The 22,313-nt window shown below is 46.1% G+C and overlaps 2 protein-coding genes across 3 annotated transcripts; one reads left to right on the top strand and one right to left on the bottom strand.

Annotated features, from left to right (window-relative positions):
- Positions 1 to 6,396, top strand: ENDOG (endonuclease G). The gene is made up of 4 exons (XM_069748137.1): positions 1 to 124; positions 3,603 to 4,120; positions 5,874 to 5,983; positions 6,053 to 6,396. Exons 2-4 carry the CDS (start codon positions 3,641 to 3,643, stop codon positions 6,333 to 6,335), a joined length of 873 nt encoding a protein of 290 aa, XP_069604238.1. The 5' UTR covers positions 1 to 124; positions 3,603 to 3,640; the 3' UTR covers positions 6,336 to 6,396.
- A 35-nt stretch (positions 6,397 to 6,431) lies between these two features.
- On the bottom strand, positions 6,432 to 11,928 carry SPOUT1 (SPOUT domain containing methyltransferase 1). Of its 2 annotated transcripts, none has more exons than XM_069748136.1 (12): positions 11,544 to 11,928; positions 9,862 to 9,904; positions 9,655 to 9,780; positions 9,400 to 9,559; positions 9,226 to 9,315; positions 9,083 to 9,132; positions 8,866 to 8,996; positions 8,716 to 8,776; positions 7,714 to 7,803; positions 7,537 to 7,639; positions 7,135 to 7,282; positions 6,432 to 6,584 (listed from the first exon to the last, which is right to left on the bottom strand). In XM_069748136.1, the coding sequence occupies exons 1-12, from the start codon at positions 11,571 to 11,573 to the stop codon at positions 6,510 to 6,512; spliced, it is 1,107 nt and encodes a 368-aa protein (XP_069604237.1). In that variant the 5' UTR covers positions 11,574 to 11,928; the 3' UTR covers positions 6,432 to 6,509. The 2 variants fall into 2 exon arrangements, with proteins under 2 accessions (XP_069604237.1, XP_069604236.1); XM_069748135.1 differs by having other exon boundaries at positions 8,707 to 8,776; positions 11,544 to 11,620.
- Positions 11,929 to 22,313: the final 10,385 nt, after the last annotated feature.

Genomic DNA, 22,313 nt, shown 5'->3' on the forward strand with positions numbered 1-22,313 from the left:
GATGGCGCCATTGTGCACACTGTACTGCATACCTGTAATACTAAACGTGACCACAGGGTGGGAGTGTGGTGCGCACACCGAGGACCCCTCTTCCTGAGCTGTCCCCTGCTCCCTCCGTGCGTCTGTAAGTAATGTCTGCCCTGTGCTTGTGCCTGCACTGTCCTCCTGCATTATTACACGTCCTCATGTCTCTGCGGATGAAACATTGCTTCCGATTATAACACTTGCTGACAGATCAAGGGCATTGGAGTCACATTGTGGCAGGACAGGGCATTGTGGGACTTATAGTACTACAAACAATGGGCTGTGTTGGAAGAAAGTGCTGGGTCCTCCATTGCCAGTAGGCTTTGGCTATCCATGCTCTGCCCTGAGCTATGGCTTTAGGGGTCACAGTCTGTTACCTGTAATAGGATATTACATGTGGTGTTTAATACGCCGGACGTCCCTTTAAACTTTAAAGGGTCATTCAGGAACTCTGAGTATTAGGACCTTATTCACTGGGTCAAATATCTCCTTCCACCCTTCACACGAGGCAATGAAGCTGGTTTCTTATTCGTCAGTATTTTCTTTTCTGTTTTTTGTAGGTTTAACACCAAAAAATAAGCATCACAATAATAACATACAATGCAGCGAGGTGCCCTGATGTATATACACTGAACAACAGCTACAAAAACAATAAAACTGGCACAAGAATGGGCATCAAAGTGGGCACCAAAGAGCGCTGAAGAAAGGGTTAAATGCCTTTGGGCCACTGATCTCGCACTGCAGACATATAGAACAGGGCGCCCCACATCCAAACCTGTTATCTCCAGCCTGGCCCAAATGGGTTCTGGGCATCAGGACTGGCATCAAAGTGGGCAGACAGCCCATTTTCACACAATTGAATAAGTAACTGGTGTAGGTTTGGTAAATTTCCTTAAAAATAATGAAAAATTGCTGCTACATTTTAACACTAATAAAAGTGGCATAATGTCAATGGCGGTGGACCACAAAGCCATTATGGGGGATGTAAGGGTGTAGTGACATCAGTGGCCCAACGTCATTTAACCCCTTAAAACAATCAGTTACTTATTCAAATGTGTGAAAATGGGCTGTTTGCCCACTTTGATGCCATTTCTGATGCCCAGAACCCATTTGGGCCTGGTTGAAGGGACCTGGGTTTGATGCAGGGCATACCTGTCTGTGTATTTTCAGTGTCAGATCAGTGGCCCAAAGTCATTAAACCCCTTAAAAACATCAGTTTCTTATTCAAATGTGTGAAAATGGGCTGTTTGCCCACTTTGATGCCAGTTCTGATGCCCAGAACCCATTTGGGCCAGGCTGGAGGGACCTGTTTTTGATGTGGGGCTCCCTGTTCTATATGTATGCACTGTGGTATCAGTGGCCCAAAGGCATTTAACCCCTTAAAAACATCAGTTACTTTTTCAAATCTGTGAAAATGGTCTGTTTGCCCACTTTGATGCCAGTTCTGGTGCCCAGAACCCATTTGGGCCAGGCTGGAGGGACCTGAGTTTGATGCAGGGCATCACTGTGTGTGTATTTTAAGTGTCAGAATAGTGGCCCAAAGGCATTTAACCCCTTAAATACATCAGTTACTAATTCAAACGTGTGACAATTGGCTTTTTGCCCACTTTGATGCCAGTTCTGGTGCCCAGAACCCATTTGGGCCAGGCTGGAGGGACCTGGGTTTGATGCAGGGCATCACTATCTGTGTATTTTATGTATCATATCAGTGGCCCAAAGTCATTTCACTTTTTAAAAACATCAGTTACTTATTCAAATGGCAAAAATTGACTGTCTGTCCACTTTGATGCCAGTTCTGATGCCCAGAACCCATTTGGGCCAGGCTGGAGATAACTGGTTTGGATGTGGGGCGCCCTGTTCTATATGTCTGCAGTGTGAGATCAGTGGCCCAAAGGCATTTAACCCTTTCTTCAGCGCTCTTTGGTGCCCGCTGTGATGCCCATTTTTGTGCCAGTTTTATTGTTTTTGTAGCTGTTTTTAAGTGTATTCACATCAGGGCTCCTCACTGCATTGTCTGTTATTATTGTGATTCTTATTTTTTGTTGTTAAACCTATAAAAAACAGAAAAGAAAAAATTGACGAATAAGAAACCGACGAATAAGAAACCAACTTCAGCTCCGAATAAGAAACTGAACGAATAAGAAACCAACTTCAGCCTCGTACCCTTCACCCCCTAACTAATAATACCATGTTACATCTATATCATAAAGCTGATTTGCTTTGTTATCATTGTAATCTGTTAATCTTTATTCATTTTTCCAAGTCTGGTCTTTGTTGAATATGAAAATCCTTCAATAAAAATTACAATTATTTAAAAAAACAAAACATCATTCAAATACAAAAACACAAGTTATCCTTTCTGTGTAGGTAACGTGCTGATCATTGAGGGTCTGCAGCCGCACCTTACATGAAGCATGCTTGGCTGCCGCTCTATTCATTGTCTATGGGACTGGCAGAGATAGCGAAGTGCTCTTCTCTTATTTTCCCCAGTCACATAGACAATAAATTGAGCAGAGATTGAGTGAATATATATCGTCTTCTCGGGAGCTCTGGGGTCCCAGTGATCGCATCTCCAGGGATCAGCAAATTATCCCCTACCCTATATTGTACAGCGTGCACAATGTGGCCACCCTGGAACCACCACTTAGTAACTAGCTGTACCCATATACAGTACTGTGCAAAAGTTTTAGGCAGGTGTGGAAACAAATGCATCCTGCCTTCTGTCACAGCCAAATATTTCACATTTTGGTTCATTAGTCCAGAGCTCCAGCTAGTTTTCTGCACCCTTGTTCCTAAGTTTCCATTAAAAGTTGAGTCTCTTGGCATTGTTTCCATGTACGGTAAGTTTTTTTGGTTACAATTCTTCCATGATGACCACTTCAGGCCACACAGTAGATGGGTGTAGCTGGGTCCCATTGGTTGCTATCTGTTCTTTCCTGATGGCACTGCTGGGCATCTTCTGATTAGGAGTAAGCATCATGTGTCTCATCTGGTGCGCTAAGTTTCCTTGGCTGTCCACCTCTACAGTCCTCCATCTTGCCCATTTATTGCTGCGCTTCTTTACAAGAGCTTGTAACAAACATTAAAACCTCCGTCTGCCTTGAGATCTTTGTCTGGGGAGAGACCTTGCTGATGCAGTATAACTACCCTGTGCCCAGTCTTTCCATGGTGTACGGCTGGTGACATGAAACTGTCATCCACAACCGCACCTTTCTAGAAACGTTTGTTCCTCACCCAGTTTTACGGCCGTTTCTGGTAATGACTGTTTCAATCTACACATGAAAACGATCATCAGTCGATTGCTCTAACTGGTTTCTCATACGCCCAACTATAATCCTAGAAAACCCCTTTGTCCGGGTGTAGAGACCTAATAAAGGCAAGAAGCGCTCCCCAAATATTGACGGAATTCAGATTCCTCATTAACTGATAGAAATAAACTGCTGCCACTTCTTACTCTGCAGCGTTTTCGTCACATCTGTGTAAAGCCTTCGCAGTGCTGTACATCCCAGTACGTTGGCATGAGGTCTGTCCGAGCAGTAGAGGATTGTGATGGAGGGTCACTGATTATTCTCTTACAGGAAGCCCCCAGAATGGACCTAGGGTGCAGGCGTTGAAGATGAGAGTACCCCGCAGTGTTCTGCTCTCAGGGGCCTCCCTGGCTGTCGGAGTCGCACTTGGTGCAGGTCTGACCAGCTGGAAAGTAAAGGATGACGCTGCTCCTAAGATCCTCCAGCCTCTAATAGTTGAGGCAGCCTCCGATATCTCCCGGCCTCCTTCCTCCAGCATCACCCGTTTTGGTTTACCTGGGTTGAGTCAGCTCAAGACTCGCCAGTCCCATGTCCTGAGCTATGACCCCAGACTTCGGGGCCCAGCCTGGGTTTTGGAGCAGCTGAATGGTGAAGGGATACAGGGCAGCGCCAACCGTGAAGACTCTGAATTCACAGAAGACGAGTCCGTGCACCCCTATCACCGGGCTACCAACTATGACTACCGTGGCAGTGGCTATGACCGAGGGCACTTGGCTGCTGCGGCAAATCACAAGTGGAGCCAAAAGGCAATGGACGAGACCTTCATACTGAGCAACGTCTACCCACAGGTACGGGCATGCTGGGAATTGTAGTTCTCAACAGCTGCATTTTAGCATCCCGATACAGTCACCCTGCAGAGTGAACCGAACCCTAATTTCAGGTCACTTAAAGCGTTCCTCCCCAATAGGAGTCTTCTGTAAATCCTCAGCACCGACAGCCCTAGTATGGCTGCACTCGCCTAGGCAGCGTCCTGATTGTCGCTCTTTGCTCCCGGCTTCAGTGCTGTAAGATCGCATGACGCTCGCTCCCGCACTGAAGACTCAGCCGAGCAGGACACGGCCGGGGTTAGTGCAGCGCAGACTTCAGTGCTCGGTGCTGCGGATTAACAGCAAGACGCTATAATAGAGCATTTTTTTGCTCAGTTGCTTTAGGACCACCATAGTGGAGGTACGCTTTAACTGAAGGGTCCAGATCTTGCAGCCGTAACAGACTGTTCATATCACAGCAATATAAACGAGGCGTGGGGTTGCCAGGTTCATTTTTTTTTCCCCATCTACAGCATATTACGAGGATTTTCCCCACGAGCGGTTAAATTGCAATTAAAAAAAAACAAAACATTTTTATAGCGTCCATTTTTACTGCTCGATGAGTGAATGCGCTCAGATAAGGTGTCATCTGAGCATGCTCGAGTGCAGAGTATTTTGGCGTGCTCAAATGAATGAGTCTCTGCAGCTGATAGTCAGCCGCTACACATGCGGGAATGGCCTAATAAACAGGCAGGCAATCCCAGCATAACACCTTACCCGGGCACGTTCGCTCATCACTACTCAGCACTGTTTGCTGCTGCCGTGTGTGTAGCACAGCCAGCATCTGTCGGGAATGATGCAGTCTCAGCTTCTGAGCAGGCATCTCATATGGAAATGCAACATTGGATGCACTGCTACAGACAATGTCAGAAAGGGGTTATAGGACATAGCTATTGATAAATTATCCCCAATATCAAGTCGGTGGGGGTCCGACCCCTGGCAGCCCCATAGATCAGCTTTTATCTGCTCCCTCTGCATGTTAAGAGTCTATGGAACCAGCACAGCACCATACAGTCTAGTGGCCGTTCTTCGGTATTACAGCTCAGCTCCTTTAGCAGTTAGGATATGTGCACACGTATAATGGTCCACTGTGGATTTTTCCGCAGTGGATTTGATAAATCTGCAGGGCAAAAACGCTGCTTTTTTGCTGCAGATTTATTGCGGATTTCTTTTGGAGCAACTGTAAAACCGCTGCGGAATCCGCAGAAAGAAGTGACATGCTGCGGAATGTAAACCGCTGCGTTTCCGCGCGTTTTTTCCCCGCAGCATGTGCACAGCATTTTTTCTTATAGGTTCACATTGTAATGTAAACTCATGGGAAACTTCTGCAGATCTGCAGCGTTTTCCGCATCGTGTGCACATACCCTAAACGTGTCAACACTTTTAAAAGGGACGGTTCGACATTAGAAAATCTGGGAACGCAGTTACCAAGTTTTGGGAAAACCTATTTTATCCCCACATGCGCTGCCCATATAGTAATTTGGCTGACTATAGCACCTGTGCTGTCTATAGATTTTCCAATGAGCTCCCAGCAGATTCTTTGATAGAATTTTGGAAAAATATAAAAGTATAAATGACCAGGCTTCAGTCATGTAGGTGTTTATAGCACTATGAAGTCATCAAAGTGGAAGATCTCCAATTATTGCAGAACTTCTAACATGTTGGGTGTTGTAGTCCACTGCTGTAGTTATTGTTGTGGGTATTGACTTGTGCTTTTTTATTTTACCTTCCCCAGAACCCAAATCTTAATCAGTATGCCTGGAACAACCTGGAGAAATACTGCCGGGGCCTGTCCAGGAGGAACAAGAACGTGTACGTGTGCACCGGACCCCTGTTCTTACCAAAGTGAGTCATGTGACGGCGAGATGCTGATGGATCCTGGTGATCCTAGCACTCATTCCTCTCTCTTTACAGAATGGAAGCAGACGGGAAAATGTACGTGAAATACCAAGTCATCGGTGCGAACAACGTCGCTGTCCCTACGCACTTTTTCAAGGTGGTCGTCATAGAGAAGCACAATGGAGAGCTAGAGCTGCGGCCCTATGTGATGCCCAACTGCCCCGTAGACGTGAAGACCCCCTTGGAGCACTTCTTGGTCCCGATAGAGAGCATTGAGCGCGCGTCGGGGCTGCTGTTTGTTCCTAACATTCTGAAGAGCTCGAGTAACTTGAGGGCCATCACGGCAGGAGGCAAATGACCTGGGGCATGGGGTAGTGAAGGCAGCGCGGACCTGTCTTGTCTACCGCCTCTAGGGATGTCTATGGACAGGTGAATAGAATTAGGACAAATCCAGCAGAATCTAATACATTTATTGATCACTTGCTTTGTTCATATATACAATGTCCGCAGCACTCAGGCTGTCCGCCATTCCTCAGCTCTCCTCGAGCTCCTGACCGGCATGTTCTAGTCTGGGTTTTAATGCGGTGAGTGAGATCAATATGGCTTCCTAGACAGAGGAACAAGAAAAAAAAAAAAAAAGTTAAAATAAACTTCCAAGAACTACTTAGATTCCATCAATTGTGAATTGTTTCTGCCACTGGGGCTACAGGACAGATATCAGTGACATACATATATCAGCAAGCGAGTGGGGGAGCAGTGCGACAAACATATTGCCAAAAGTCACATCATCTGGACTTTTTGGGACTTGTTTGCTGGTCATAGGGCAAGTAAATGGGGGGCCCTATGATCTTTGATCAAGCAACCCCTGGAGTGTAACCCCTGCCTGAAGAGGGGTTCGCTCCCTGTAAATAGTGCAATTGGTAGGAGACGGTCTAACCACATGAAATGTGCAATGCAGCCTCTTCTGATTTTTAAAACCAACAGCGCCACTCAGTGACCGTAGGCCGTGTCTGGTACTGCAGCTCAGACCTATGAAAGTGAATGGCCAGAACTGCTGCAGCACAGTATCTACTGCAGAAATAAGAAAAGGGCCCTACAGTTACGATCTATAGTGCGAGTACATGACGCACTTTATGTGCAGACATGGATCTACCAACCTCTGTCCTGATTGTGCGACTGCCCTGGCCTGGACACGTGTTTAGGTAATGGTTGAACAAGATGCCCGGTTCGTCTATGTCCAGGTTCTGGTCACTGTCCACGCTGGCTTCCAGTCCTTGAAGTCCACCAAATACAATCAAAGCATGTCTGACAACATATCAGAAGATAAATGTCACTGATGTGAAGTAGCAGAAGGAAATACTCATCACAAAAGGTGTTTAAGACTGAAGAAACACTGAGCCGGAAGAATCAACAGGAGAATCGCAATGTCCTGCATGAAGCATAAGTGGCCGTACTAATAAATCCCTGTAGGACGGAGGCACAACGGGATCTGAGCACCCGATGTCATTTACCACATCCTAATGTGTGTACCCAAAAATGATAAAGGCTCGAACAATTACCGGAAACCTGGCAGCGTCACCTCCTCCACACTGGTCCCTCGTTCTGAGGTTCCGATTGTAAGGTCATAGCTGTCCTTAAAGGGGCCTTCTGTGAAGACCGCACCTAAGATACAGAGCAGCGTGAAAGCGACAGGACACGACACAGACATGAGATTAGATATGGAGCCTCATACTCACTGAGGCACGATGCCAGCCTCACTCTGTACCCCCAGTATATGCCATCTTCTAGCCTCGGATGATGCGGCGACACCACAATTCCTTTTTTAACTTTTTGATTAAAAAAAAAAAAAATTAAAAGTCCAGATATAACAACAAATCTGTAGGATGATTAATGTAGGAAAAGCTGAGAATTATATACATTAGACAGTTGGCAATGTATATTGTATTAGCTATGGCTCCCGGGAAACACTATACACCGATAGGGCAGAACGTCTCATTTAAAAGGTTTTTCCAGTGCAGAGAAATTATCAATCAAGAGGTTATCTAGAATCTTCTCTGGACAACAGCTTTATCTCCCTCCCTAGCCCAATATTACAGAGGTGTCCGGCGCTGTTCACATTTGCACTGGGAGGCGAGCGAGGCTGGTGCGTCTGCGCTTACTGCTGGGACGCACGCACGCGTCCTGACACCATGTCATCTGCTTGCTCACCGCCTGACGGATGGTGGAGCGAGGGGCCTACAAACGCCTTTAGGGTATGTACACACGTTGCGACAAAAAGACGCAGCATTTTCTGAAATCCCACGCACATGTTGTTTATTTTTTCCTTGTAGATTTGAAGCAGTTTCATTAATATTTTCAGGAGTTTTCACCCATTCTAATAAACAGGAAAACACAAACAGGCTAAAACATGCATGTTTTACACAGTTTTTCTAGCAGAATGTTCTGTTGCAAATAGTGAACATGTGCACATAGCCTTGGTTAAAAGGAGATTTCCAGTGTTAAAACCAGTGCCACTGATAGCAATGGGCTTGGGCTGGTATTGTATCACTTCTCCAACTAATGAGGGGGAAAAGGAGGAAGAAGCTACCTAAATCTGTCACTTTTTTTTTTTTTTTTTTACTTTTTAGTATTACAGACTAAACACTAAGATGATGAATTGAGTCTCTAACAAGTCTGACAGATGATATATAGATATATATGTATAATTTTTTTATTTATTTCGGACACACTTAAGTTACCAGTCTGCATCTGAACGGTGACTCTGACTCCAGGTTGTAGCTGCTTGTCGATCTGCACCTCCTGCAAAGACATAAGATGTACTGATGGCTCTGACCAGCATTTACTCCTAGCAGACGACCTACAGTCACCTATAGTAGGTGTCGCTGTACCTTCCACGTCCCACAGTTCACAAATGACCCTTTTCTGGCCTTGGTGGGTCGATCTAATACAACTCCTTCTCTGTACTTGGACTCTTCATCAGATCTCACATGATGAGGACTGTCCAGAGGGTTCAGGAGCCCTAGAAGGGGTTAACAGACAGAATGATGAAGCCACTGCAAATGCCCCAAGATAGACCTCAATATCACCTAGAGATTGTATAACTACCTGCAAACTGCAGATCCGGATGTTTGGGGAAGAAGTATTTTCTTAGATACCTATGGAGGAAAAGACAAGAGCGTGAAGCACATCACACAAGTGAGCGGGACCGACGGTGACAAGACGGCCATTTCCCGGAGATCTGTACTCACTGTGGACACTCCAGATACTGCAGTAAGCGCGCCATTTGCACACAGGCGTTGCCTTTTTTGCCGACCCCCTCAAACTCTCCCTCCGTGCTTCTGCAATTCAGAGTGCATCAGATGAGAACACATCGCATTTATCATTCACCATCTTCACTCTCACCCTCAGATGCGATTACGTACTTTGCTCCTTCTCCGGTCTCATCAAAGATCACTATCTCATCCACACAAAAAATGGCGCACGCCCGAGCGATCTGTCCAGCCAGGTACGTACGCAGCTCCAGTGACTGGGCGTTATCCATGATGGAGCCAGGTAATGCCACACTCACTGTGTAGGGACGACCTAAGAAACACAAGAACACCATCATCATCCATGCTCGGATACGCAGTGCTGTTGTGACACTACATCACCCAGCATGGCCAAACAACTGACTGTACCGTGTGATTCCCCCTTCTCTTCTTCCTCCTGTTGCACTCTCTCAGCTTTTCGCTGTTTCTGTACATGCTTCCTCTCCAACTGCTTCAGCAACCTCGACTCCTTCCATTTTTTCAGCAGTTCTTTTCCTGCAATTTGCAAAGTTTTTCAGGTAGTTAAGACTTCTATAAAGGACACGAAGGAGGTGACACACGAGGGACGGGTCATACTTTGCGCATTATATTTTCTCCAGTCTGTTTTCTCCTCAGATTCCTGGAAAAGAAAAAAAAAAATTAAGGCTAGAGCTAAGGGAAATCCTTTATAGTCGCTTGTTCCAGGGTCTAAGCAGGACCCAAAAAGTCCAGGAGACCCAAACAGGGAATCCCTGGGTCATGCTCCATCCCCCGGCACAGCACGGTATGATCCTGTCCATTTCCATCAACCCCAAAAACATTGAATAAAGCGAGCATTTCGTGCACATGTGTGACCATCACTGCATCCAAGCCATACATGGGACCCCTGTTCCCGTGATCAGTGGGGGTCCCAGAGATGACCCGTGGACAGATGATCAATAATATTCATGGACTAACCCCTGTATTTATTCTGCAAAAACTTTGTCAATTTGCTGTTATACTTTGTGTTTCAGTTCCTGACCACTCTCTGCTTGCTGTCAGTGAAGGTGGATGATACTGGTTTACAGCCAGAGGATCAGTATGGGTCCTATACCTTATAGCTGAGGGTTTTCTTTTCCTACCAGTTCGTGAAACATGGTGCAAGTACGGACCGGATGCAGGTCCCCAGAGCAGAACACATCACCCTGCAGGATTGTATAAGGCTGGGGAGATCAGGTCAGAAGATCCGCGGCCGGATCCAGACAGCATGGTCTGTTTATGGACCGTGGTTCATAGAGGACTGAAATACCATCAAGACAGGAGTTTGTCCTGCGCCCCCTGTGATCCCGAGGATAAAGGCTACTCCGGCGTTGTGGCTCGTACTCACAGCTGAGGGTTTGCTACACAGGCTGGGAGCTTCTCCGATAGTTGCAGGATTTGTTCACCGCTTTAAAACACATTTACAATGGGCCCAAACTAGAGGGAAAATAATGATTCTCATCCACTCCAGTGCTGCTCCTCCGTATCCTGACTGTCCTCCCCCACTCCTATCCTTGCTGCGTCTTCGGCCAGAGGCATCAGATGACCGCTGCAGCCAATTAATAATCCTGATCAGCTGCAGCCTTCACCTACAGGCTGAAGAAGGAGCAAGGAGACCGGTGGGAGACGCAGAGTACCCGGGGGTCCGACCTCAGTCCAGCCAGTATTGGGAAAAAAATGTGTTTTACAGTAACGGAAACCCCTCATATCGCAGTCCAAAGCATTTATCTCCTGGGCACTGGATGGGTGATAAGCCCCAAACCATAGGGGCACAGGGACCCCGACAATCCTGGCTCCTTCAATGCAAGATTGCGACAGGATGGGTTTTAAAAACAGGGTGCGTCACCCCTTTTTGATAATGGTTGCTAAATCAATAAGGAAGCCTCCCACCGATCTGACACACTGGATTAACCCATTATTTCCCAAGCGATTGTCCAGCCTGGATACAAAGTAGCAATCCCTCAGCTGTGAGATGCGCCTCACCATGGAAGCAGGGGGAACTACAAATACATGAATTCCCAGCAGAGGAACAGCAGCCAGTGATAACAGTACATGCATGATCTAGCTATTCACCAGTCTGTAGAACTACAACTCCCAGCATGCAACTCTCACACCAAAGATCACATCCTGCGCTTTATCTAAGTGTTCGTACAGACTAATGTCTAAACCAGAGCCACCCGTGCCCGAGCACATGTCCTGAGTGGAGGATGATGAGAGTCAGGACTCCTTATCCCGGATTACTACCGCCCTGTAATCCTCACCAGCAGCAGCCTCGGCCTCTTCTCCGCCATGTCTGCACCCACGTGTGGACAGCACTTCCGCTTTCAAGGATTCCCTTAGCAACCGCCGGGTTAGCCTGGCCGCTGCTGCCCTCCTGTGGCCGGCGTCTGACACTGCGGCCAGTGATTGTCCAGGGGGCTGATGGGAGGGGCTGCATTTCCAAAAACCTGAAATGTGTCCCCGAATCACTCAATAATCTCACCCGTAGAGGCAGCAGACAGAGACCAATATGGGTGCCAGGCACTGATGCCAACATGAGCTCCAGCTACAGGCCTGGGGAAGAAGCATTGTGAGTTCAGCTCTGCAGCTCTCTCTGTAATGCCGCCCTTCTGCAGTGTGATGCCAGAATTAGGTTACTTTCACACTAGCGTTGTTTGCTGTACGTCGCAATGTGTCGTTTTGGAAAAAAAACGCATCCTGCAAATGTGCTTTCAGGATGCGTTTTTTCTCCATTGACTTGCATTAGCGACGTATGGCCACACGTTGCATCCGTCGTGTTTTGGCGGACCCTCGGCACAAAAAAACGTTACATGTAACTCTTTTTGTGAGTCGTGTCCGCCATTTTCGACCAAGCATGTGCGGCCGAAACTCTGCCCCCTCCTCCCTGGACATTACAATGGGGCAGCGGATGCGTTGTAAAACTGCATCCGCTGCCCCCGTTGTTCATTTCTTTCACAACGTACGTCGGGCCGACGCTAGTGTGAAAGTAGCGTCGGTACGGGGCCGTCGGCCCGACGTACCGATGCAAGCTGTGAAAAAAATTAAGAACGGGGGCAGCGGATGCAGTTTTACAACGCATCCGCTGCCCCATTGTAAGGTCCGGGGAGGAGGGGGCGGAATTCCGGCCACGCATGCGCGGTCGGAAATGGCGGACTCAACGCACAAAAAAAGTTACATGGAACATTTTTTTGTGCTGACGGTCCGCCAAAACACGACGCATCGGTCGCACGACGGATGCGACGTGTGGTGGCCATACGTCGCAATGCGTCGGTAATACAAGTGTATGGAGAAAAAACGCATCCTGCGGGCACATTTGCAGGATGCGTTTTTTCACCAAAACGACGCATTGCGACGTACACCAGAAAACGCTAGTGTGAAAGTAGCCTTAAGCTACTTTCACACTAGCGTCGTACGACGCACATCGCAATGCGTCGTTGTGCAGAAAAAACGCATCCTGCAAAGTTGTCTGCAGGATGCGCTTTTTCTCCATAGGCTTTTATTAGCGACGCATTGCCACACGTTGCAACAGTCGTGCGACGGTTGCGTCGGGCCGTCAGCTCAAAAAAACGTTGCTTGTAACGTTTTTTGGTGCGTTGTGTCCGCCATTTCCGACCGCGCATGCGGATGCGTTGTAATAATGCATCCGCTGCCCCCGTTGTGTGGCGCTATCACAGGATGCGTCGGTACGTTGGCCCGACGCACTGCGACGGGCCGACGCTAGTGTGAAAGTAGCCTTAGGCTACTTTCACACTAGCTTTTTCTGGCGGCCGTCACAGTGCGTCGGCGCGACGTATCGACGGATGCGTCAAAAATAGTGAAAAATGGATGCAACGCATCCAGTATTTCGACAGATCCGCTAGACGGTTCTGACGAAAAACTGGATCCGTTGTGTCCGTTTTTTCCATCTGTTTCATCCGTTTTTATGACGGATCCATTTTCCATGCCTAAAAAAAAAATGGGAGTCTCCCAAATGTGATTGGCTTTGAAAGGGTTTAGAGAAAGTGGCAGAGATGGAAGGAGTGCTTGGAAGGATTGTGAACGGGGTAACTGATGTGATTTTTGAGACCAATCGGCTGGATATTATAGTTCGGGAGAAGGAGGCAGCAGCAAGACGGAGGATTCTTCAACAGCGACGTCACCGGCAACGACTATGGCTACATCCCATAAATGCACTGCGGATGACCCGGAGCGTCCATTCAACTCTCTACATGGAGTTGCGGCAGAACCCGGATACATTTTTTAATTATGTTCGGATGAGGCAGGAACACTTTGATTTTTTGCTGGAACAAGTTGGGGATGTCATCAGAAGGCAGGACACACGCATGAGGTTTTCCATCGCACCGGCGGAGCGGCTGATGGTGACACTGCGGTAAGCCTACTTTTTTTTATTTTTTATATCATTGTTCATATTTAATGCCATGTAAACATGTTTTAACCTATGAAAAAACACATCAGCAGTGAACATGCTGCAGAAAATACTGCGCTGAAACACTGCATTGCATTTTCTGCAGCATGTTAATTTTTTTATTGTTTGTGGCCATTCCAGTGTTTTACACCTGCTCCATAATAGGAATGCCCAGATGTTAAAATGCTGTTTGTAATGTGCACTACAACAGAACAAAAACTTCCGCAGTGCCATTTATTGAAACTTTAAAAAAAAAATAAAAAAAGGAATATGTGTGTAAATTGCTTAAAAATGTTATGTTGGTCTTTCCAATTTTTACTAACATTTTTCTTTGTTTTTCACAGATTCCTGGCTACGGGAGAATCCCTAACTTCACTACATTTCCAGTTCCGCCTTGGAATATCTACAATTTCCGGAATTGTGAAAGAGACCTGTTTGGCTATATGGGATACCTTGCACCAGGAGTACATTCCACAACCAACAAAGGACATCTGGCTGACAAGTGCAGAGCTTTTTGAGAAACTGTGCCATTTCCCAAATTGCTTGGGTGCTGTAGATGGGAAACACATCCGTATTGCAAAACCTGCAGGATCTGGCTCAGAGTGCTACAACTATAAGAAGTACTTTTCAATAGTACTGATGGCCATAGCAGATGCCAACTGCAAATTCCTGGCTGTGGACATTAGAGCCTATGGCCGGTCCAACGACTCGCAAGTCTTCAAAACTTCTCCGATGGGCCGTTGTTTGTATGGAGACAGCTATGATTTTTCACCAGCCAGACCACTCCCGGGAACAACTGGACCAGCTATGCCATATGTCTGTGTTGGTGATGAGGCTTTCCAGTTGTCACCACACCTACTAAAACCGTATGCAAGCTATTTTGCCACCGATATATGTGGATGATGTATCTGAGGGATGTGATCACGAATCGCTATATAAACAATGACGGACAGCGTTACTCACTAACTGTGCTTCTAGTCCTTATCAGCTGTGCGTGGTGATCCGGAAGGATGATGCAGTGATACATTCAACAGGTTTATTTACAGTACCTTGGTGAGAGTGAGGACTGTAGGTTAGAGCTGTTACAGAATCACCAGATAGAGATAATAGAAGCTTCAGGTTAGAGGTAACAAGAGAATCCTTTCTCCAGCTCTGCAGCACATGTGAGATCCAAGATGGCACAGAGTACAAAAACAGGAAGAGAAGGAAAAAGATAGGAGGAGCTAAAAACAGAAAGGTGTTGTGGGAAGTACACAACACAATATTAAAGTGTGATACAGCAACGGCCAGTAGATGGCAGCAAAGCACAACAAATGATAGAACCAGGCATATTATCACTACATAAATGTCCATGTATGGCTGAAAGTCTATCATAATAAACTGAGCAGCACACTCCCCGTCTGAAATCCTTGGATTTCACTATACCAGAAGTCTCGAATTGGGAGTGTTCACCAGAAGTGCATGGAGGGATACCTCAACCTGTAAGATAAAAACAACACATGCAATGCAACAATAACATATTGTATAACAAGATAGATGAATGTCTATAACGAGTTCCTGAAGTAATCCAACGGATAACCCATCTTCGGATTGGCGAAGCCGCGCTAGGCCAAACTGTCTCCAACCCATTTGTAATCCAAAGGTTGAAGTTCCTTGAAAGAGTTCCTACTGATTGGATGGATAATCAATCCTCAACCGGTATGAGTAAGATAATCTCTGATATAGCCCTAATGAAAGATTTGGAGTCACCTTGCTTAGTAACTGTCACTTCTACCTTGCCATCGTCACTTGGAAAGGTTTTAGATATAAGTCCCATAGGCCATGTGCTTCTTTCCTCCTTCTGGTCTTTCATGGGGATAATATCTCCTACTTGTAAATTTGGCTTTACTTGTTGCCATTTTCTTCGTTTTTGGAGAAGTGTCAGGTACTCCCTCTTCCATCTATTCCCGAAACAATTAGCCAGATGTTGCACATATTTCCACCGTCTCTGATATTTGTTACCGGACACAGAGTCTTCAGGCGGGTTAGGAACAGTTCCAAGTTTCTGGGTGAGGAGAGTTGCCGGAGTGAGAATTGTAGGAGATTCTGGATCCGTAGATATGGGTACAAGAGGTCTTGAGTTTACTATAGCAGAGACTTCTGCTAAGAAAGTGGTCAAGGTCTCGTGAGTGAATCTTGAAAGATTTGAGTCCATCAGCATTGATTCCAGTATCCGACGAGTAATGCCTATCATTCTTTCCCATGATCCGCCCATATGGGAAGCATGAGGAGGATTGAAGACCCAGGAACAGCCATTGGTTGTCAAGAAGTTCTGGACTGGTGTTGAATTCAGCTGTAGTTCTCGACAGGCACCTACAAAGTTTGTTCCACAATCAGATCTTAGTTGTTTTACTGGTCCTCTTGCAATGGCATGAACCAGCCTCGTCCATCTTGAGAAGCGATCAAAACGCCGACAGTCCAAGCCAACCTCCTCCTTGAATTTGGTGATGAAGGTGCTGACATCAGGACGGATCTCTGGGTCGACATCTGGATCCTCAAGGCTGAAGCTGTCTTCAACGGCAGTCTCTTTGCACTGTTCGTGAAGGAACTCTGGTCCTGTCAACCAAGAAGAGCTTGCGAAGGCACAAATAGACACTGGTCTAGTAGCAAGGTCCGCAGGGTTAAGATGGGATGGGACGTGCTGCCATTGCTGGGGTTTGGAGGATTTCCTGATCCTTTCCACTCGGTTACTGACATAGACGTAGAAGCGTTTCGTCTGGTTGTATATGTAGCCCAGAACTACCTTACTGTCTGTGTAGAATTTTGTGTCATCCACGTGAATAGCTAGTTCACTCTGTATGAAGTCTGCAATCTCTATGGCTAGTACAGCCCCACAGAGCTCGAGTCTGGGTATGGTGTGCTCGGGTTTAGGAGCCAGTTTAGCCTTTCCAAACAGAAATCCAACATGGGCTTCATTATTATAGTCTACAACCTTCAAGTAAGCGACAGCGGCAATAGCTTCAGTGGAGGCATCAGCGAATACATGAATCTCCTTCCTTTGACTTGTAGTTAGAGATGCCGGAGTGTAACAACGTGGTATGTGGACCTTATCCAAGGCGCAAAGAGATTCTCTCCATGACTTCCACTTTAGTTGTTTGTCTGCAGGGAGTGATATATCCCAGTCCTTAATGTACTCTGAGACTTGTCTCAGCAGAAGCTTGCCTTGTATAGTCAGGGGTGCGACAAACCCAAGTGGATCATATAGACTGTTCACCACTGACAGAACCCCACGCTTAGTAAATGGTTTTTCTGCACCACTAACCTGAAAGCTGAAGGAGTCCTTTAGCAAGTTCCACCTCAGGCCTAGGCTTCTCTGTACTGGTGGATTGTCTGAGCCTATGTTCAAGTCCCTAAATTCTGCGGCATGATCATTAGGGTGAAAGGCCTTCATGACAACAGCACTATTGGAGGCAATTTTATGCAATCTTAAATGAGCTTTAGAAAGCATACCTTGTGTCCGTTTGAGCAGATCTGTGGCTTCTTCTGCCGTGGGCAGGGATTTAAGACCATCGTCCACGTAGAAGTCCTTTTCAACGAACTGTTGGGCATCCTTCCCGAACTCTGCTGCACCATTGGAGGCGGTCCTACGTAGGCCGTAGGTAGCGACTGCAGGAAAAGGACTGTTTCCGAAAACGTGCACCTTCATGCGGTATTCGATCATTTCCTTGTTGGTGTCATTGTCTCGGTGCCATAGAAAACGGAGATAATTTCTGTGATCTTGTTGCACGATGGAACATTTGTTCGATGTCGGCGGTAATGGCGACCGGTTCCTTTCTGAATCTCATGAGCACTCCCACCAGGTTATTAGTCAGGTTCGGACCAGTGAGGAGAACGTCATTCAGAGATACGCCGTCATGTTTGGCGCTTGAATCGAACACCACCCTGATTTGTTTCGGCTTTCTTGGATGATACACTCCAAAGGAAGGTAGATACCAGCATTCTTCATCAGCTTGCAATGGTGGAGCTGGCTCTGCGTGATCATTGCGAAATATCTTGTCCATAAAAGCTATGAAATGTTCCTTCATTTCAGGCTTGTTCCTTAATGTTCTCTGCAGTGAGATGAATCTAGATAAGGCCTGTTCTCTGTTGTTAGGAAGCCTGGTCCTTGAAGCCTTGAAGGGTAAGGGAGCAACCCAGCGGTCAGATTCATTTTTGAAGAATCCACTGTCCATGATTTTAAGAAACTCCTTGTCTTCTATGGATAAGGCGACATTGTTGTCATCCTTTGTTGTGTGAAACACTATTCTCCCCAAGTCATCACCGTAGGGAGTGGGAATGATGTCAGGCTCCTGGATGCAATCAGAGAACCTCTCTTTCACTTCGTAGTGACGAAGGCATGGCTTAAAGTGAGTTGCGCGACCATTTTGGAGCACATACGTTTTACAGGCGTTGACTTCGGATGCCTTGTGACTCCTATCCAGACATACATCGCCCACGATTACCCAGCCTAGGTCGAGTTTTTGGGCGTATGGAGCATCATCTGGGCCGTTGCATTGTTGGCGTACCTTGTGGACCTTCAGAATGTCCCTTCCGAGTAGGATTAGAATATCAGCATTCATGTCCAGAGGAGGAATTTCATTAGTCAGGTGCCTCAAGTGGTGATGATGAAGTGTGGCTTCCGCAGTGGGAATCTCCTCCCTGTTATCAGGTATCTGGTCACATTCAATTAGGGTTGGCAAGGGTATATGCACGTTTCCCTTGATTGAAGAGACTATTTACCCAGAGGCTCTCCTGCCAGAAGTCTCAATACGACCAGAGCAGGTGTTGAGGGTGTATGGAGTCATTTGTCCCTTTATGTTGAAGATCTCAAAGAATTTGGGCCTTGCTAGAGATCGGTTACTTTGCTCATCTATTATGGTCAACAGCATTTTTGGTGCCAAAGATATTTCATCGAATTTAGGGTAACTTTGGGGTGCTGATTCTGAATATGTCATCAGTTTTGCCAGATTGGCTCAAGTTTTTGAGATTTTTGGTATCTTATTTATAGCACTTGTTGGTAAATGCGACGCATCATCTCATTAATTTCTTTGGATTAGAACTTGAACTGAGCAGTTCTCAATATAGTTTTGTGTTAATTAGTGTTCTAAAAGTTTGTTCATAGCTTGATTTTTGCACTAACTTTATGTTGTTGTCTGTTTTCCAGTGAAAAGCATGAACTCATCAAGAAGAAGTTGTCTTAACGATCCAGACTCATTCTGTTACATTTGTGGTGAATACACACTGCCAAAACATAGAAGAAACATAACAGACTTCGTAAAAAAAAGTGTATTTTGCCTATTTTGGGGTTATGCTTGGGGACCAAGACAAGTTTTGGGCACCACACATAGTGTGCAAAGCATGTATCGAATTATTACGAAAATGGAGCAAAGGACAAAGAAAAAGCTTCAAATTTGGTGTTCCAATGGTGTGGAGAGAACAAAAAAATCATCATGATGACTGTTATTTCTGTGCAGTGCAAGTGCAAGGATTCAATAAGCATAAGAAACGAAAATGGGAGTAACCTAACATGGAATCTGCAAGAAGGCCTGTCCCTCATTGTGAAGATGTGCCTGTACCTGTGTTTACCATGTTACCTGACCTTCCCCCACCTGATGATGATGAAATGTGTATTGGCAGTGTGTATTCACCACAAATGTAACAGAATGAGTCTGGATCGTTAAGACAACTTCTTCTTGATGAGTTCATGCTTTTCACTGGAAAACAGACAACAACATAAAGTTAGTGCAAAAATCAAGCTATGAACAAACTTTTAGAACACTAATTAACACAAAACTATATTGAGAACTGCTCAGTTCAAGTACTAATCCAAAGAAATTAATGAGATGATGCGTCGCATTTACCAACAAGTGCTATAAATAAGATACCAAAAATCTCAAAAACTTGAGCCAATCTGGCAAAACTGATAGCATATTCAGAATCAGCACCCCAAAAATACCCCAAATTCATTAAAATATTTTGGACACCAGAAAAAAAATTTTTTTTTGTTGACCTGTGTTATGGCATACATTTTGGAGGCCTTGTCGGGTTGTCCTTCTGGATAGACCTTAATCAGACATACCTGTTATGACCTGGTGGTTAAGAGGCCACACTGATATGACCTGGTGGCTAAAACGCAACATGGGACGAGCTCTGAGAAGGTGGTATCTCTACTGACCGCAGTCCCTAATCCTAACAACAACACTAGAACTAGCCGTGGGATGTTCCTGACTCCCCATAGACACCTTCACAGCCTAAGAAATAACTACCCCTAAAGAAGGAAAATAGAAAGCTATCTTGCCTCAGAGAAACCCCCAAAAGGAAAGACAGCCCCCCACAAATATTGACTGTGAAAGGAGAGGGAAATGACGTACAAAGAAATGAAATCAGAATTCAGCAAAGGAGGCCAATACTAAATTTGATAGACAGAGAGAAAAGGATACTGTGCGGTCAGTATAAAAAACTACAAAATCCATGCAGAGTTTACAAAAATGAACTCCACACCGACTCACGGTGTGGAGGGGCAAATCTGCTTTCCCAGAGCTTCCAGCTAGCCTGAATAAGACATAGTGACAAGCTGGACAAAAAGAGACATATATGCAAAGCAATAGTGTCCAAACAAATGGACAAACAAAAACTAGCAAAAACTTATCTTTTGCAGACAAGGACTGGCCATATGATAAATCCAAGGAGGGAACAAAATCCAACCAAGAACATTGACAGCAGGCAAGAACTAAAGCCCAGAGCAGGTTTAAATAACAAACCCAGGCAAGGCGATTAGTGAAGGCAGCTGCTACAGCTACCTAAAGAAGCAGCAGTTCCACTCGAAACCACCAGAGGGAGCCCAAGGGCAGAACTCACAAAAATACCATTAGCAACCACAGGAGGGAGCTCCAGAACGGAATTCACAACAGTACCCCCCCCTTGAGGAGGGGTCACCGAACGCTCACCAGAGCTCCCAGGCCGATCAGGACGAGCCAAATGGAAAGCACGAACCAAATCGGCAGCATGAACATCGGAGGCAACAACCCAAGAATTATCCTCCTGGCCATAACCCTTCCACTTGACCAGATACTGAAGCTTCCGCCTCGATAAACGAGAATCCAAAATCTTCTCCACCACATATTCCAATTCCCCCTCAACCAACACCGGAGCAGGAAGATCAACGGAGGGAACCATAGGTACCACATATCTCCGCAACACGGATCTATGGAACACATTATGAATGGAAAAGGAAGCTGGAAGGGCCAAACGAAAAGACACTGGATTGATAATTTCAGAAATCTTATAAGGCCCAATAAAGCGAGGCTTAAACTTAGGGGAAGAAACCTTCATAGGAACATGACGAGAAGACAACCAGACCAAATCACCAACACGAAACCGGGGACCAAGACACCGATGACGGTTAGCAAAACGTTGAGCCTTTTCCTGAGACAACGTCAAATTGTCCACCACATGAGTCCAAATTTGCTGCAACCTGTCCACCACGGAATCCACACCAGGACAGTCAGAAGGCTCCAGCTGCCCTGAAGAAAAACGAGGATGAAAACCAAAGTTACAAAAGAAAGGCGAAACCAAGGTAGCAGAACTAGCCCGATTATTAAGGGCAAACTCGGCCAACGGCAAAAAGGTCACCCAATCATCCTGATCAGCAGACACGAAGCATCTCAAATAGGTTTCCAAGGTCTGATTGGTTCGCTCCGTTTGGCCATTTGTCTGAGGATGGAATGCTGAAGAAAAAGACAAATCAATGCTCATTCTAGCACAAAAGGACCGCCAAAACCTAGAAACGAACTGGGAACCTCTGTCAGACACAATATTCTCCGGAATACCATGCAAACGAACCACATGCTAAAAAAAATAATGGAACCAAATCAGAGGAGGAAGGCAACTTAGGCAATGGCACCAAATGGACCATCTTAGAAAACCGGTCACAAACCACCCAGATAACGGACATCTTCTGAGAATCAGGAAGATCAGAAATAAAATCCATGGAAATATGCGTCCAGGACCTCTCAGGAATAGGCAAAGGCAAAAGCAACCCGCTGGCACGGGAACAGCAAGGCTTAGCCCGAGCACAGGTCCCACAGGACTGCACAAACGAACGCACATCCCGCGACAAGGAAGGCCACCAAAAGGACCTAGCCACCAAATCTCTGGTACCGAAAATCCCAGGGTGACCAGCCAACACCGAACAATGAACCTCAGAAATTACCCTACTAGTCCATCTATCAGGAACAAACAATTTCCCCACAGGACAGCGGTCAGGTTTATCAGCCTGAAACTCCTGAAGTACCCGCCGCAAATCAGGGGAGATGGCAGAAAGAATCACCCCCTCCTTGAGGATCCCAGCCGGCTCAAGAACTCCCGGAGAATCAGGCAAAAAACTCCTAGAAAGGGCATCAGCCTTCACATTCTTAGATCCCGGAATATACGAGACCACAAAATCAAAACGTGAGAAAAACAGAGACCACCGAGCCTGTCTAGGATTCAACCGCTTAGCAGACTCGAGGTAAATCAGATTCTTGTGATCAGTCAAGACCACCACACGATGCTTGGCTCCCTCAAGCCAATGTCGCCACTCCTCAAATGCCCACTTCATAGCCAACAA

This window comes from Ranitomeya imitator, chromosome 2, assembly GCF_032444005.1.
Source record: "Ranitomeya imitator isolate aRanImi1 chromosome 2, aRanImi1.pri, whole genome shotgun sequence".
In the NCBI taxonomy this organism is placed as follows: domain Eukaryota; kingdom Metazoa; phylum Chordata; class Amphibia; order Anura; family Dendrobatidae; genus Ranitomeya; species Ranitomeya imitator.

Coding starts and splice junctions, on each gene's coding strand:
- ENDOG (XM_069748137.1), top strand. CDS start 3,641: ATGAGAGTACCCCGCAGTGTTCTGCTCTCAGGGGCCTCCCTGGCTGTC. Junction 4,121..5,873: donor TGAGCAACGTCTACCCACAG/GTACGGGCATGC, acceptor TACCTTCCCCAG/AACCCAAATCTTAATCAGTA. Junction 5,984..6,052: donor GGACCCCTGTTCTTACCAAA/GTGAGTCATGTG, acceptor CTCTCTTTACAG/AATGGAAGCAGACGGGAAAA.
- SPOUT1 (XM_069748135.1), bottom strand. CDS start 11,573: ATGGCGGAGAAGAGGCCGAGGCTGCTGCTG. Junction 9,133..9,225: donor CAGTATCTGGAGTGTCCACA/GTGAGTACAGAT, acceptor TTTCCTCCATAG/GTATCTAAGAAAATACTTCT. Junction 7,283..7,536: donor GTGACGCTGCCAGGTTTCCG/GTAATTGTTCGA, acceptor ATATGTTGTCAG/ACATGCTTTGATTGTATTTG.